Source organism: Pelecanus crispus, chromosome 5 (assembly GCF_030463565.1).
Source record: "Pelecanus crispus isolate bPelCri1 chromosome 5, bPelCri1.pri, whole genome shotgun sequence".
Lineage (NCBI taxonomy): Eukaryota > Metazoa > Chordata > Aves > Pelecaniformes > Pelecanidae > Pelecanus > Pelecanus crispus.
In genome coordinates this window covers 50,696,509-50,714,830 of record NC_134647.1, presented here as the reverse complement: position 1 = coordinate 50,714,830, position 18,322 = coordinate 50,696,509, and the positions used below count along the sequence as shown (strand labels likewise).

At 42.0% G+C, this 18,322-nt stretch overlaps 1 protein-coding gene across 1 annotated transcript in view; it reads right to left on the bottom strand.

Annotated features, from left to right (window-relative positions):
• The window catches only part of NIBAN1 (niban apoptosis regulator 1), a 67,252-nt gene that overhangs the window by 25,102 nt on the left and 23,828 nt on the right, over positions 1 to 18,322 (bottom strand). The window contains exons 2-5 of the mRNA XM_075711196.1: positions 11,328 to 11,458; positions 9,775 to 9,906; positions 8,963 to 9,077; positions 7,283 to 7,450 (exon numbers count right to left, since the gene is read on the bottom strand). Coding sequence (XP_075567311.1) covers positions 7,283 to 7,450; positions 8,963 to 9,077; positions 9,775 to 9,906; positions 11,328 to 11,458 — 546 coding nt within the window. The remainder of the gene's footprint in view (positions 1 to 7,282; positions 7,451 to 8,962; positions 9,078 to 9,774; positions 9,907 to 11,327; positions 11,459 to 18,322) is intronic.

Below are 18,322 nucleotides of genomic sequence, written 5' to 3'. Positions count from 1 at the left end.
TTCATCCCAGTGCAGAAGGACATTTTTCTTTAATGTCAAAAAAAGCAATTTTCTCTTCAGTTCTACTTTAATTGGTCCTTCCGCATGTCATCTGAAAAAGGCAACAAGAAAATGCTTTTCTTCAGCTGCCCTCTCCAGAGAAGAAATGCCATCCTGGTTGCAACATGAAGTCTAAAAAATCTTTCCAAAGTCCTATTTGGACTCATGACAGCTGATTTGCTCTGTATATGGAGATAATTATCCTTCAGCTTAAGTATTTAATGTCATCTTCTCAACCTTTATCAACGCTTCGGTAATTATTTTGAATTATAGTCCCAGAGTTGGTAAGCCGTACATGTACTATATACGTGTAACATAGGAAAGATAGAAATAATTATGAGAAAAATGCCTGCCAGCTAAACTTAGAGTTGAAAAAGGAAATGTGGACACAGCTAATGGCAACCCTAAAAGCCAGAGATGGAGCAAAAAAATCTGAAGCCGTCCTAGTTGTCCTGGCATAGCCAAGCTGCGACAGAACGACCTGCATGAGCTTAAAAGTACATCTTGTACTTCTCTCTTACCTAACGTATTTCTTTGTTGTACTTCTCTAATGTATTTATTTCTCTAATTTTTTTTTTTGTTATTTATGGTGAAATTGGAGATGACAGGATATGGTTTTGAAAGTCCCTTAGCTTCCTGTGCCGTGAGGGTGATTATCAAGATAAGGATGTGAAATCAAACCAGATGAAAGAAAATAAAACCATGAAATGAAACTTCACGTCTCCCAGAATTAGCTAGTTGTATTTTCCTTCTCATCATGCAGACTTCCCACTATCCCAGCACCAAGTGGTCAGGCTTCTTCACTTTTAACAAAAAACACCAAGTGAAACTGGTAACCTCATATAGGAAACAAGAAGACCTCCTAAAATAACAAAAATTTAAATAAGCATATGGAAGAAACTTCAGTCTGATTCTCAGGGCATACAAACGTAAAGGATTAAAAACTGGAGAATGGGAAATATTAGAGCACTGTGAATATTTTGACCATTTCCTTCATTATTGCTATTCTGGGACTGACAGTACTTCCCCATTGGAGTTAGGTGGCCATTTCCGCCATTTCAGTGGCAAATTTCCCCCAAAATCTGAGGTGTGCATTTCTCACCATTTCACTAAGAAAAGGGGGATGGAGAGGGAACCAGAGTAAGTCCAAGCTGTGGATGAAAGTGGAGGGATCATGGAGATAAAGGCAAACCAATCAATTGCATGCTACAGCCCATACTAAACTGGGAGTAGTGGTTTAGGAAATTGGAGGAAAAAATGAAGCCATTTCCTTCCACACTCCACTTCAACTCAAGCACAGCTTCTATAAAAACCTGAGAAGTTTTTAAAGCTAAGTATTACATAAAATCCTACCCTGATGAAGGTCTGACCTCCAGAGATGCTTGAGAACAGGCTCTCTGGAAGTAACAGTGAATGGTCAGCAGCTCCTAAGAAAACCTAAGAAAAACTCAATTAAGGCAAAACTTAGGGAGGGAAAGTTAAAAAATAATATTATGGGCAGAAAAGTCTCCTTCCTGCTGCCCCTTCTGTCGGGAATTTGATACAAAATTGATATTGGGATATATATTTTTTGTCACATGCTGTTACTCTCCTGAATTAATTATGAATCATCAAAACTGAAACAAATATAGTAATACATTTTATATAATGATGTAATGTAGGATCTTTAGACATAAAAAAATCAAATGTAGTCAACAGTACTAATTATTTACTAAAGCCAATAAGGCCACATTTAGTACACTGTAAATGTGTCCCAGCTAAGATCAGATCAGAAAGCAGGAGCTCTCCAGCAACCCTTGAAACTGCATCTTTTACAAGAGCTATCTTTTGTCTTGACACATCTGTTATTTGCAACATTTATTTTTCAGTTTTACTAAAACAGTGAAGGCTACATAATTGCCCTGGGAAAATACAGCAAATGTCCTATAGCGTAAGGAACAGACTAGCAAAGCGAATGTTGAAAATTTAGTTGCGTAGCCCTGTACCCAGCGAACTGTACATTCCTCTCTGTATGTGTAATTATCTTTTTGAAGACCCATCACTAGGTCGTATTACTCTACACCACCATATTTTTTTATTGACTCCTCTGTATCTGTTGGCTTGTTGTTCTTCTGCAAAGAACATTTTTTGGCTGGTCTGTTCAACATTTAGAGGCCTTCACTTAACATTATCTATCTATATGCGCATTTATGTCGTTTAACTAATTTACGCACCCTTTCATTTATTATATTCATTGATCACAGCCCAAAAGCTTTGAAATCAGCAAATATGCCCATTATAATGTTTTATACCCTATGCCTACGTAATAAATTCAATGAGAAATGAATTGTGGCATATCAGAGCTGCACACAATGTTCTTTAATGAAGCCCACTGAAGTCCTTAATTACAAAGCTGTTGGTAAAGAATGAACAGTTTGGAGGGAAGGAAGCTTTTTGATGGAGCTTTTGTAAAGCAGTTTTGAGATAAGAGCCAAGATTAGATAGTAGCACCTCTGTACTGAGTATGCAAATTTAGTGTCATCTTTTTTTTCCTGGGAGCAAAGTTACACAGTCATTAATTTTCACAGGAGAAGGGTCACACACTGAATGGTGAGAAGCAATTTTGAAATACATTTGACCCAAACTCAGCCAGAAAAGGTAATCAAATGCAAGTATGGCTTATGTTAGAATTGCCGAATCTGGTAGCCCAATAGCTGCAACTCTCATTACATCCTTCCCCACCTGCCCTCACTGACAGCAGGTCCAGACCTATGTTCCCCCCAGCAGTAACTCTCAGACCCCCATGTCTCTTCGGTAGCTGGCTTGGACCTATGGTCCCTCTGGTACCGGTCCCAGCCCTATGGTCTCTGTGGTTGCTGGCTCCCACACCACCCCTCCTACTTGCCAGATAGTCCAGCTTGAAGTTTGCTGGTGAGTGAAGCCTACGTACATGCATGGCTGGTGGAAGCTCGTTAGGAAAGCACTCTGGTCTTGCCAGATGATGGCCCTGCACCTATGGGACCCTGTGCTCTGTGGTCCCTCCTCCCATTGCTGGCACTGGGACCTCTCACACACACCTCTCCAGGTACTGGCACCTCAAACCTGTGGAGTCCCCATGACCTCGTGGCTCCTTCTCTACTTGCTGGCACTTTGGACCCCAACATACACACCAGAGAGCACCCTCACCCTGGAAAATAGTTAGAAGTGGGGTTTAGTAAGAAGACAGGACAGATGGTGGTGATCAAGTGCGGGGCTTCACCGGACAAGTGTACTGACCAGCCTCCCGTTCACACCCAACTGACCCCATTTATCCCCTTTTTCCCTTTGTTATCCCATGCTTGTTCCTCTCCAATCCACTTCGATCCTTCCCTTTTCCCGCCTTTGGTCCTTCCCCTAAACATCCCGTAATAAATCTCACACATTCCCACAGTCTCCTGGAAAACATCCTATAATACACTTCACACAATCCCCAAATGCTCTTCTCCTCCATCCTATAATGAGTCCCGTACCACCTTAGGCAACAACAGCCCTGCAGACTGCAAGGCAGTCAGGGAGAGTTGCTGGTGGCCCACCTGGGTGGGTTTCACAGTGGGACCATGATCTGAGCCCCCTCCTCTGAGTGCCAGGGCAGCCGGGTCAGGGTCCCCTCTGAGCCCATCAGTTTGTCGGGGTTCATTGCTGCTCCCTGGGCACTTGTATTTTCATCAATTAGCCCTTAATCACATGACCTCACAGCTTAAAACCCAAAAAGCATTTGATCTCCTCCCCAAATCCTGAGGCACCACGAAAGCCAACTTGCAAAGAGCAAAGCGGGAGCTGCCCAGATGAATCACTGAACTGGGATGATTTTTGTGTGCAGAATAATCAGTCGATGAACTTTCAGTCAGGGTAATTCACAGAATCTCAGCGTATGCATCCAGTTGTGCTAGAATATTTTTAAAGCCATGACCAGTCAGGTCCTGATTGGCTTAGGCTCATTTTAAAGGTTTTAAATACGCTCTATCCGACCTGTACTCAAGAAAGGTGTAAAACACCTACAAATTCTATTGATAATGAAGGAAATAATTGTCCTCTCAAACTGCACTTATCAATTAGTATAAAGGAAGGACAAACACAATAGCAAAACTGGGGCGGGGGGGAGGGGGGGGGAAGAACCTACAATCCATACATCTGAATCACATTTGCAAGCAGTGATCACTAAATTCAAATGCTTTTGTAATTATTCTCCTGACCATGAGTTCTGACCAGAAAACCCAGAAACACAGGCTGGACTGGTTATTTATAACAGAGGGACTCTAAAGAGAGGAAATAGCTGAATGCCAGGGCAGCTCCCATCGCAAGACCGCACATTGATTCACTCCAGTTTTCTGTTTGGCAAGAGACAGTATTTAATTCTGCTTCCTGGGAGAAAACAGACTTTAACTGAAAACTCCTCCAAGTTTTTGGCTAAAGCCCAGTGCGATATATTCCTTTCCAGAAGTGGTAGATTATAGAAAAGACAGAAAGGCAACTTCTGATCAGACATTACATCTGTTTTTCTCCTGCCCTTGCCAAATCTGCCCTGGCAAAAGTTAACTTGGCACTTTTTAGAAGTGGTGGGGTGAGTGCTGCCTTGGCCGCTGCTCCTTATCCCACTAAATTATATTCCACAATCGAACTCAAAGGATTTTTCACATTTCTTCTCACTTTTCATTTTTTTTTAATAAAAGACCACAGCCAATTTTTATATCATGAGCCTTATTACCTGTAGTATTGCTGCATATGCCTATAACTTTGTTGGATTGTTCAGATACCTGTTTTTTGTAAGAAGAATTGTTTGCAAATAAGGCTTTAAAAGGTATTAATGAAGTAACATCTTTCAGTCATCTGAGAATGAATAAAAATCAATATGAGGTCCTTGAAAAAAAACCCTGAAGTTCACTCCAAGGGCAGAGTTAAGGTTACTGGGGTGCTCGTCAGTGATCATTTTTCCACTTGCAACACCTAGGTTTGTAGGAGATGGTGTAAATCCAAGAAATCCAGAAAATATGGGCTCCCATTCCCTAGCTGTAAAAACCTCTTCATTTTTACCATTGTAACAGTAGGTCTTAATCCAGACTGTCTTTATCTACTAATCAGTCTGTTGAGCAGAAATAATGTGACAGAAAGGACAGGCCTTGATGAAGGCACTGCAGTGTCACTAAGCATCTTCTGTCAGATAAAAACTTGACTACAGAAAAAGCTGAGAGGGATAAATCCTGGAACAGATGCATAAATGAGCAATAGCTGAGCCATATGAAATACGATAAAACACAGACTTGCAGGCATTGGAGATGGAAGAGACCTATTAGGTCATCTAGTCCCAGCTTCTGCCAATTCAGAATTGGCCCCTAGAGTGATGTGCTGAACTTTAAGAAAAAAAAAGGCTGCCAAAAGCTTTGTCAAGCCTGTTACACTTGCTCCAGAAGAGAGGAATGAAAAACCCCAAACCTAATGAACAGGCTTCAAGTCACGGAGGACTGACAGTGCCAGGAAAACTTGATTGTATCCCCATCTCCTTACCAAACCTCAGTGAGGAGCAAAGGTGCAGCTTTCCAAAGTCTGGAGCACTTTCATACTGTATGACCGCCACAGCTAAAACTAGGCTAATCAGGACCAAAAATCAGAGACAGGCTTTGCCCTCGGGCATGCTATGGAAATCTGGACTCCTCCAGCAGCTATATAGGGAATATTTATTGAGACTTAAGCTATCTGGAAATGCCAAGTGAAGGTGTGTTCCTTCTAGATTGATGCCTCCAACCTATGTTAATCTAGCCATGAGATAGTCTTTATAGTCCCCGTGACTGGGTATTTGCTTACCAGGGTATTTTAGCCCTCAGCCTCTCCACACCTACACAGATTTGCATCAGAGCTGCTTCCTCCAGTTTGTACGAGGCTGTCAGAGCTAGAAGGGCATGGTGCATCTCACCACCTTCAGCATGAGCTGGGAAACAAGGTGGAAAGGGGGACCACCGAGTGTCAGGGGAGTGTACACCACCTGGCTAGAATCCTGCGTGTCCTGTGAAGAAGGCACCTGTCACCAACCACCACCAAGTATCACGCAAATAACTGTGCATCTTAGGGAACTGCCTAGAAATATAGTAATGTGTGTTTTCATCATGGGAAGGGAGTCCTAAAGGACACAAGGAATGCCTTTGGCAGTGGAGACAAGGGAAAAGAGACAACAGTTGAGAAGGATCTGGGGAGGACAGTGTGAGACAGCTGTCTGAGGGTAATGGGGTGAAGCTGATGACCAGGAGACAAAAGTGACAGCTTAAAAAAAACCACTGGGAGCCATGTCGGTAAGTAAAAGTGACTGTTCACACACTGCACTCTCAATTCATTTATCTACAGGCACAAGCTTCAGGCCCAAGTAGCTGAGATTGCTCGAGAAGTTCCTGAGTGTTCCCATCTCCCACCAAGGGCAGCAGGAGCAGATGGGACTCAAAAGTGACACTAAAGGCATGGAAAAGCCTGGACACCAGTGGGGGAACCAGGTCAGCTTGATGGCAAAAGAGAAAAGTCATCTGAAAAACAGGAAAGCATTTCTTTTTCTGAAAGATACAACTCATAAATGCTCTTCCAATTTTGTGGGTTGGTTTTATAATCCTAGCAAGTCACAAGTTTGGTTTTTTAAAGTTTTCTAATCTAACATGCTCAGAAAGCGAGACTTAAAATTTACCCTTGTGCAAACAATCAATACTGTGTCTTACACACCATTCATGTCCCACCTACAAGGCTTAACCATGGCTGGGGGCTTGAGCTCCCATCTAAACATCCACAGAAAACATCAAATGTTTGACCATTGGTGATAGATGTATAACATTACAGAAATGTACTGGGAGACTGTGTTCCCTCCACATTGTACAAACCTGGTCTATGATATCTCTGATGCATCTGTCAAGCTTGTAAACACAGGTGAGAGTTTGCCATGCCATATTTAGTAAACATCTTGTATGGTTTTGTATCATGATACTGGATTTAGATGAGCTGACAGAGAGGGGAACGCCACTTTCAAAGCCATTCCCATGTTTTCTACCCAAGCTTACTACACTGCAGCTCAAATACTGCCTAACCTCACTCCCAGAAAAGCAAGAAGAGGTATGTTAATGCATTCCTCAAGGCACCGAAAGCCAAGCATCTTTCATAAGTGACTTGCATTTTTCTACAGCTTTTTTACTACAATAGCTATTTAAATCTTCACTGGAGTGAATGATGTACAGAAAGAGGCCCCTTTTGCACTCACCGTGGTTTGAGTGTCTCACGCAGTCCCCCAGCACGGCGCTGAACTGCCTCTGAGCTTCTGGCTCCAGGAAGCAATAGTAGCTGTGTCGGGCGAAGGGCTGCCACAGGTAAACTGGGAACTCCCTCGGCAGCTGAACAAAGGCTTGAGCGACTTCTTTCTCACTTGCCCCTACACAAAACACACATCTCCATTTGAAATCTGCAGATTTCTTGGGGGGCTTGGCTCTTTTCTTCTGCTATGACAGAGAGAACAGACCTTTGCTAGCAGGGAAGCATGAGACATGAAAAAATCAAGTCTCCTTCTTGATCCAAGCAATTGGGCATGAAGGGCAGGGGGACACAGCTGGGATGGGCAAACTCAGCAGGCACCAACCACCTCTCTACGTTATACCATAGCAACTTGATGTCTTCTTGTTTTATATTCAAGGTGGCCATAAACTACACATTTTTGGTAAAATGTCAAAGAAACTATTTCATTGGATTGTAGCTGCTAGGGAAAAGGTTTTCATAGCAAACAGGTAAGTTAGTAGGCAGTTCTGGTCTCTTCCACATAGACATCATATAGGAGCATATGGTCTTCCATATAGAAACAAACTGTATTAAACTGTGTAGGAACAGCAGCAGTTTCCCTGTCTCCAGGGTTTCCAAACACAACTGCACGATGGCCTCAAGAACTGTCACTTCAAGCTCTTGAAGGTGAAGCAAAGAAAGCATTAAGTATCCCCAGTTTCCCCCTGCCCTGAGTCACTGTGCACAGGGGATGCTGTACAACACCATTTACAGATGACCAAACCCAAACCCATGCCATGCATCAAAAGCCCAGCCCCAAGAGGTTCATCTCAGAGGGTCTTCAGCATTGCACAGAATGGGAGAAGGGCCATAAAAGACTAACTGAGCCACTCTTTGTGAAGGGGGAGCCATGGGAAGCCTGCAAGCGGCCTTGGGCTGCTCCACATCGCTCAACCCCAACTCCTGCGGAGCTGTGGTAACACACAGAGGACACCTCCAGGCATCACTGCCCTGCGTACCCTCTGACCACACTACACCTTGGGAAAGGGGTGTAAGGGGGACACCTCTCAACAGTCTCAACAGTCAAAACTTTAAGTGGCATGAGACAGGACTTAAAAAAAAATCCTTGTCTACATGTTGCCCTTATCCCTTTTCTCATGTGGCATTCCATTTTCCAAATCTGACTCTGCAACATGAGATCTGCTCCCTTAAAGCCTGAATTTTCTCCATCTTCATGGGGTGGGGGCAGGCAGGACCACAGCGGTTCCCATCCTAGAAACAACAAATTCAGCAGCAACAACCTTCCTGCCCTCTCTGTGGGACTTATTATCAACTGTGAGTCAACACAGACAGCTGGCATCTAAAAATGGAAACAAATAAACCAGAAATATTAACAAAGCCCAGGAACAATGGTGGTGTGGTTCCTGCCCTGCTTCTGCACAGCTTCCAGAGGCTTTGTGCCGGGATGCTGGGGAAAAAAAAGGGACCCAGCATTTCTCGGAATGTTAGCTTCTGTGTACATCCACTCTGGAGCTGTGCTTTGACTTAGAAAAAGAGCTGCGTGCATCTTCTGTTGCCTTGTTTTAGAGTCTAGCCTGAAAGCCTGCCCAGAAGAGGTCTGCGTAAGGAACAGAGTCTGGGGTTTGGCAGTTCAGCTTCAAGCAGGGCTTACCAACAGGATCTGGAAAATGTTTATCAGACAGCAAATTGTAATCTTCTTCTGAAGTCAGTACTTTGCCTCCTGCAGGAAGAACATGATATTTAGGGCTGGCTCCTTTCTGGTAGGCCTGGAAAATCAAGAGAGAAGGAGTCAAATAGTGATTTAAGGAGAGGGAAAACATAAAGCACACAACTAATTTACAAAGCTGATGCATGGGGATATTCCCTAAAGGGAAACTTTTTTCGTCAGACTGAATTTTGGATATATTCCCTGGAAATGTCAAATCTAAAACATGGTTAAATGCAAAAAAACATATTTAAAAAGATCGTCTCAGTGCTTACGAGCCATGATGAAGATTCAGGGACAGAAGGGAGGGGAAAAGGATGGGATTTTCTTCTAAGCCCTATTTGTTTGATTTGTCAGCCAGGACTAGTTTGACTATGGCAGCTGCCAAAGGAAAAGCTTCAGTGTAGTCAATGTGAAGCCACCCACAAACTGCTACTTAAAACTCAACTGCAGAAGCATGGGGATGTATTACAATGACATACAGATAAAATATGCATTCAGTGATATGCAGAGGAAGGTTCAAAGTGCTGTTAAAATGATTTGTAATTCTGGCAAATGTGTATGGCCAACGCAAGGTGCTTGGTTGTACCCTCAGCTATCCCCATGGAACTTCCAGCCATCCCTGCAAGGCTGGAGCCGCCTCACAAAGACAACATTTTATCTAGTATTGCCAAAACAAAAGGTGGCAGCAGTGGCCAGTTGACTTGATATCAGTTTCTTTGGGAGCGTAGAAGAACATAAGAGGAAGAAGCATTTACCTCTTTAGTCTCAAAGCAATCCACAGTGTAGTCATTTTTGATAACAACGTATCTGTCCTTCCACTTCTTCAGATCCTCAGCAAAATGCAGCAGCTCTGCCTCATATAGGACAGTCCCAGCTTCCACTGGGGGCTACAAAAACAATTTTCTATATTTGAAATAACTCTGGATTACTGACCATTTTGAAGCTTTTATTTCTACATTTCCATAAGACTGCTATGAGGGCTTCTGAGTCTTCAAATGGAATTTGGAGTCATAAACATCTCTCTGATTTGGGCAGATACTACACACATAATCAAATTCTTGCCTGAGGTGAGGAGGCAGCAGAGGAACTCTGCTTTCCAAAAATAATTCCAGATTTCTGAGACAGAGATGTTCATATTTACATTTTGGTTGGCATGCTGAATGCAAGATGACTTGTAGTTCATTATTTCCCATCTTCCACTACATAACATCAATGAAACCATTTCACTGATGCAGCAAAGAGTTTTATTATAAAATAGTAAATTATTTCCCATTTCCTTGTAACACTTTTGCACCTGTGCTCTTGTAACCTATACGCATCTTTCTGAAAGACATGGCTCTTCTATTATCCCACCTTTTACATCCCACCTCATTGCTTTACCCTATTAATTTCAAGAGCATTGGAAACCTGTGATTTCCAATATGGCTGAAAAATTTAGATTTGTATCTTCTTAATATTGCAGGCTGGTTCTCTGTGTTTTTCTCTAATAAAGAGACTTTTGTCTCTCTTTTTGTCTCTCCTCCTCTAATAAAAAACACCTCTCTGTACTCACTTCACAATGGGGGGATTATTGCCACCTTCTTTATGGTACCCTGTAGCCATGGCTCAAATGGTTAATTATGTTTCCTACATAAATTTCTGCCCTGAATGCATGATCTCTGACCCAAGATTCTTGCAAAACCTTGCAATCAGCAGGAAGCAACTAGTTTTGTCCAAGCATCCAACTCTACATTGATGAAATGCATGCTTTATATTTGTGTCATGGTTCTTCTCATGCTATGATGAGACAACCAAACGTGACCAAAACAAAGATGCATTTTCAAAAATAAACTTTAAACCTGCACCCAAATGCAACTTTGCCACCTAAAACCTAACTGAACCAAATCCGATATCTGCACTTGCAAATCTCTTGTGTGCACTTGGGTTATATATAAGAAAATACACACGTAGAATGTCCTAGATACACATTTATTATGTATTCAACTATCCAAGACAAGAAGATGAAAGACCACTTCCATACTGTGCTTGCATATATAGAAATATTTAAATAACTCTAAAAATACCTTCGGCTTGACTTTTAGAAGTTTTGAGTAGCTGTACCACCTATTAACTTTACTTGAGGGCATTCAACACTGGGAAAAACAAGAAAACCAAGCCCAGTCAGTAGCTGATACACTTCCAGCCATGTTTTTCATAATTATGACTACTAAATGTGTGATTTAAATAGTTAATACATTAATTTTTTCATGCAGGAAAGCAGAGCTCTATGGTAGCTTCAGGATGGGGAAGGGGTTACATGCCTTCCTACCTTGGTTTTCAGGAACCGGGACTGGGAATCCCGGTGCTGCTCCAGCTCATCCTGCACGTGCTTGCAGAAAGCCACCGCATACTGGCGTCTGTAGTGCGGGCTGAAGTTTTTGATGACAGCCTCTGTTTTTCCTGAAGCAGAAACAGAGATTTAATTGTATTTAATGTACATCAGCTGAGAAATTGTAATGCAGAACCAAAGCAGTTATCACCAGTGACCCAAAATACTGCCCACAAGTACCAAAGGCCACTTGCTGCACAGCAGATCAGGAAACCCTTGGAGATGCATTCAGCTGGCATTCAGCTGTTGTGATAACCAAGCGCAGAGGGAATTTGTCTGGGTCTTAACGATATAGAGAAAACACTGGGGTTTGGACATTGTTTTTCCTTCTAAGAGCGGGCAAAACATACCCCAATTCCATTTCTCTAAGAAAAGACGCTATCTGTCTCTCCCTAGGACATACTGCCACAGAGCCATGGGTGTTTGAGAGCTGATAATGTTTTCAAAGAAACATATACACAAGTGATACCGGCTAGTGTTTAGCTGTATTAGCCACTTTTATCACATAATCAGATTTTAAAGCTGACTCAAAGCTCCTACAAAGGATGTTTTCTAGGCTTGGGCACTGCAGTCTCTTCTTTGTTTTAATGTAAACAGATACTCAGTCATGCTGCAATAAACACTAATCCCGTATTGTCTTGCTATGATCAAGATGTCATCAGTAGCAAGAACAGCAATGAATACACTGACAGTGTCATTTCTGCGTATCTTAAAGCAATTTACAAGTAATTAACCATTAACCCTCTCAAAGAAATAATAACGCTTTACAGATGGGGAAGTGAAGCTAAAAGTTAAAGCCATGTGCACCTATGTGACAAAGAGTCTGCAGCAATGTGAAAAAACCAAAACCTGGACTATGATCTAGATAGCAACCAGACTGTCCTGTGCACTGGACAGATCCCTTTCTTCCTTGTATTAAGGAGCCCCATGACAAAGGGTTTTTTTCTGAGCATAAACCAGAGAAACATGATTTCACACCTCAAGCAATTTTGATGCTTTCAAAATTTTATTTTGTTCTGCTTGGGGGAAAAAAAAAAACAATTTTTTTGTGTAAGACAAAAAAATGGTAGTTCCCAGACTGCGATTTCTTGAAGCCTTTCATATACATGGGGTCCTAAGCCAGGACTGGCCTTCAGCACTCCTGAAGGGCCAAACAGGGGAACCAGCAAGAAGCACCGAGGAAGTCCTGGAAAAGCTGAACCGCCTGCATCCTATGATGATGTTCCCTGATCGACAAAATCCTCCCAGACACCCACCACCACTACCACCAAAAGGGATTCACTGGGAGTTTTCATGATGTTTCTATATTTTACACGTATGCGAGAACTGTGAGTCTGCAGCAGCTATGATGAAATCACAGAGAGGTCTCGACAGATTTGCTGTTTCAAGCATAGAAGCATAGTCCTTCTAAAGTAACTATGCAAAACTTCCTGGATTACTACTGGTTTTATTGCCATTTCTCACCAAAAAATGGGGTTTAAATGTCAGCTCAGTTCCCAGAATGTTCATGCCTTTTTCATGTTAAATAATTTTAAATATGGATAAAGAAAGAGAAAAGCTGTGGATGATTATGAAAGTGCATGGGATGCTCTGGTGTAGAATATGCTATGGTCCAAGATTTACCACTTCTGGCTACCTTATTTCCATTTTAAAAAACCAAATATATGTGGCTGAGATTGCCATGGAAAAATAGCTAGTTTTCTAAGGAGTTTGCAGAGATGGGCAATGGTAAAAGATTTTGTAAGGTGCTGATTTCAGGTCCAGCTTCTATTTGCTCCTAATGTGAGACATTACCAGGCTGTTAGACGTAATTTCATCAATTCAGATAGCTGCAGTATTTAATTACTCCATAACTTCCTGATAATTACATTTACATCACTGTAGTTATGTGGACATGCACGCAAAAGAAAAAGCTATACACCAGCCCCTCTGCTTCTGCAATTTTATTTTCAGTTTGATGCACAGAATTTGATGCATCTCTCAAGTTTAGGGACAATATTGACACAACCTTTCATTCCAGCTACTCCCGTGTAACCAGCTCTCCTTCTTAAGCATCAACGGGATTGCTGCCTTCAATTAAACTGAAAGCCCCTGCTGCCCTACTCCTGCCCCTTTACAGTCCCACAACACTGCCAGGTTACAAACCTGCCACCCCTTCGAGCCCTGCCTGGGTGCACAGAGGAGACGGCTTGTCCAACTGCTGTGTTTGCAGAGTCATTACACAAAGCTGGAGGGATGTCAGGAGGTTGGGTTAAGTTTCCAGGTATGTAATTTGTTCACATATTTACTTGTGGGACAGCACCAGGTGACAATTTGGACTCCAACCCTCCAGTTTTAAGAGACTAGATTTTTTGAGACCTGCCAGTTATAGGATGTGTTTGCATATAACAGCAGGATACTGGTGCTGCTGAAGCAGAAAATCCCTGCTCATCTGACAGCCTTTTAAAAACTAGCCTGCTTTGGGCAGAGGCATAAACTTATTCTCCAAATAAGGACAAAGCTTCCCAAAACCTTCATTATAGCATTTTTTTTTTCCTTCTGCTCCCAGCCAGCAGTAGGATGTTGTTGGCCTCAGCTCCGGTGGAGTTTCCTGCTCAGGCCACTGCCAGGGTTTGCCCCTATTTTCCACTGCAGCTTTTTCTTTTCCAGCTTGCTGTGGATTCTTAATCTGTTACAGAGGGCTCTGGGACACTGGACCTCATTTGACTACTGTCTGCATCCTGCACTAAAAATTTGTAGAGGAAGTGGGACAAAGAACAAAATTCTGGTGTTGGGAAGAAACCGCCAACAATCGCAGGAAATACCTGTAATTTTGCCAAAGTCTTTAAGTTATGGCTAATTCAGCTCAGAAGTGTGATTCTTCACTGTCAACATTTCTTAGATCAGCTTAAAGTATGATGACCAAAAAGAAAGGAACTATGCAATTCATAATATATATGTGAGAAATATGACATCAATGTGATTTCTATGTGCAGAATATATTACAGTCAACCAAAACACAAATCAAGGAGCAAATGTTTCAGGTTGTTTATTTCAGTCTTTGCACTACTTATTGCAAAGGATCTCCATATTAAAAACACCACCCCCTCTTAAAATTAGAATAAAAAAATTTTTGAAGTGGCATTACATGAGGACCTGGCCTTGCACCGCTCAGAATTGCAACACTACCTGTGGGTGGGAAGAGAAGTTGACGGACCCTTGATCCATTGTTCGCCGATGGATCTTTAAACTTTTTTGGTTTACAGAAGATAAAAATATGCTATCTGAAAACAAACATGATGGAAACAGTCATGAGTAATAGAAACTCTTCCCATGAAATGATAACATGGGGCAACTGGAGATAAAATACTCCAGGGCTGTTGAAAAATGAGTTCCCCTAATTCTTTTCCAAATTTAGTGAGGCTTGCTTAGTCAGAGCTGTTTATATGGAGCAAGGCCAACTTTCCCACTTGGTCGGTCTGGCAACTGCGCAGCTCCAGCTTCAGCTGATCTGAAACCCAGCAGCTAGATTGATGTTTATCCTAGGAGAAGGCAAAATGTGATCATCTCCAGTAGAAGCCTGCATGCAACTGAAATTACCAACAGCAAAAAGACAACAGTGATGGAGGTGGAAGGATTTCTGTCAAATTAAGGTGGCAAGGGTCTGCACACACAGATGTTCCCCCTTTGTTGAGGATTTAGATCCTGCTAAAGAACAAATTTTCAAATGCTTCGCAACGCACCTTCTCTTCTGCAGAACCACCCTTGCGCTTGATCACAAAAGTTTAGCATCAAGTTATGAATGTCTTTTAAGACTAAAAATAAATATCATTGCACTGAGAAACAAGAAACATCTGCCGGTTGCCCCACTGGAAATCTAGAACCATCCCCCCTCCTCCCCCCCAGCTTGTTTCTTCCTGCTTGTCCACTGCCTTTGACCTTTTTAACTGTGCACCACCCGTGCTGGACACTTTTACGTAACTCCAAGTCATCAGATCCGCAGCATGTCCTCAAATACTCAACTTTTTATTTGGGGTTTCACTGCTTTTATTGAAATAAACTGACATCTAATGTTAAAAAATAAGGGCCGTCTTTGGTAAGTTCTCCCACGAATTTCTGCTGGTCTAGCTGGCTTTCAGCCTGGTGCGACAGCCATGTGCAGCTTGGCTAGCTCACCCTGCCGTGCTCCTCTGCTCTCAACAATGTCTTGCCAAGTGACCGGTACAGATGCAGGTCAGGAAAATTCAGGAAAAAAGGTCAGAAAACAATAACTTCTTGGCTGGCATACAAGAGAGGTGTTGCTCACGCTCACTGGACTTCAGCCATTTGGAAGTTATGAGAAAGAAGTAAGGACTTGCCATAAAAGGTGTTATTCCACTTAAATATTGGTGTTTGGTAGCAAGATGACCCTTGCAAGGGTAGCAAGATGACCATGACCCCTCCTCTTCATAGCACAATTGCTTGCACTCAGCAGCTTTTGAATGGGGTTTTCAAAAAATACCACAATCATGATACGAATCTCTTTGGAGGTCTGGGGAATTTATCTTTTAAGCCATTTAAGCCCTTTGGAAAATATACTCTGTGCCTTGAGGGACATAAACTGCAAAAAAAGTAGATGATTTGCTGTATCAAAGTAATCCCTAGACAAAATAAAACCTGAAAGAAACAATAAGCATTGTGCATGCTGAATGCCAGTATGCCCAGCACTTCAAACAAGTGTGAAGTATTGAGACAGAACAGGAACGAATGACTTTGTCCTTGTATTTTTTTCCACAAGGCCACAAGCAAAGCCATCAGAAGTAAATAGAAAAAGATCAGTTGATTATCCCCACATGGTGCTTCACCAGCCAGGAGTGCAACCCACAACTAGGGACATGCTTTTAAACTATACCTACTGCGTGCCTTAATGTTACTCAGCAAGTTCAGTACTGAGCTTTAAAATTACTACTATCCATCCATCCATCCGTCCATCCATCCGTCCATCCATCCATCCATCCATCTATTTAGATATATAATCTTATTCTCATAGCCCATCAGGCTAGCAGCAAAATGAGTTAACAAAAGAATTTCAATTTTCAGCTCATGGGTCGACTTTCATCCTAAGTCCAAGATAAACGTAACCTTTGACTGACATAAACGTCTAAAATTGTAGATGTTCTACTTGAGCCCTGTGAATCAGCAAAGCTGGATTTCAGTATTGGCAGCTCTGAAACAGGTTGGATGCTCGCTGTGAAGAGAGAGAAGCAGCCTCTGCTGCTTCTGCTGCAATACGGTGAATAAAAACTGCTCTTTCTGAATTCACCTGTTAATTTCAAACATCATTATCACTTATTAAATGCATCTGGTAACCAGAAAACCTGTAAAAGCAATTCTCTTTGGCATATCTTCTCTTACGGTGCCCACCACCTTCCAGTGCTATGGGACATGTAATAGTGCAGCAGAAATTACCAGTGATTCCCTTTCTTGTGCACTACTTATGGTACCACCCAGAAACTGTTTAAATCCAAGTGCTCCCAGACTTTATTCTACACGTACCGGCAATATAAAATATTCTCTTTGTTGTCGAAAGCATATCTCAGTTTGATCTTTACTTATAGAAACATTATTTTGATTATTTGTGAGTCATGACTTGATATCTGTTATGAAAAAAAGGGATGACAGACAAAAATCCCATGTTCTGATTTGGCTGAATCATGTCCCCATATGTTTGTTTGCACTCACTGAGCCAAACCAAGAAGCTCTCCAGTGGAGCTGCCCCTCTTCCCCATGCAGACACGCTGAAAAGCGTGGTTTGCACCTGATAAAATATCGAAACTAATTATTTACTCTCAGCCTTGTGTTGTATTAATGGAGACTACTCTCATTAAAAACTTATAATGCTGTAACTACACTGGCACACATGCTCAAATTATCCATCTGCAATGCGGACACTGAATTGCACTGGTGAAATTCCAGTTAGTCACCCAAAACTCAACCCATGGGAGAGAATAATACCCATCACACCTCAGATCATCCTCTTCCTAAATCTCAGCATACAAGCACTTCTTGGGTGCTTCGCCCATCTCCTCTATAGGATGAGTGGGAAAGTTGACACTGTCTTGTAAAAAAATCAGATTTCTTAGCAAGTTTGCCAGCTGACACTATGGGTGTGGAATTTGTGCTCCACCAGAAGTGAAGCTTCTCTCTCAGGGCAAGCTAAACAAACACATTTGTAAGTTCATGTAAACTTGATCCACAGCAGAGGAGGAGCCAAAAATAACAGGCTCCATTCCAGCCTTGCAGATCTCCCTTTCTACAATTTTACTTGAGTACTTAGCTCTTCCTCAATTACTCTGCTAAATGAGGCTAAATTTTGTACTGAGCTGCACAATTATCCCATATATTTCAATAGGTTTATATATCTATAATGTTCTTCTTGGACAACTTCATGAGCATCTCGTATTTCAGAGGGAGTAGACAGACCTGAGACAGATCTTATACATGCTAAAAAAAAGGCTTGTTTTCTTAAGAGTAGCTTATGATTTAACTGTAGATCCTGCTATTTTAAATTCATTCTGAATACTGCCTCATTATTAAAAAATGCAGAGGAAAATACAGAGCCCTAATCCTGCTTAAACACAGCCCAACTCTTGGGTCAAACTCAGACACTCATTCCTACAGCCAGGTTTCCTTTCCCCTTTTCCCTTCCCTCCCAGACCAGGATCAAGAAAATTCTTCTCAGGAAATGCAGAGACAGGACTATCACACCTTTGATCTACAGTTAACCATCACTATCCTAACAGTGCATCTTCCACGCCTGCGCAAGCATCTGCTATAACTTGAAACTCTCTAGAGGATATCTCAATTACAATCACATTATTTCCATGTTACGTCCTTCACAAGAAGCACACCATTCCCTCTGACTGCACAAAACGTTGCCAGGGTATTTTGTTTGAGACCAGCTGCTGTTAAGATGG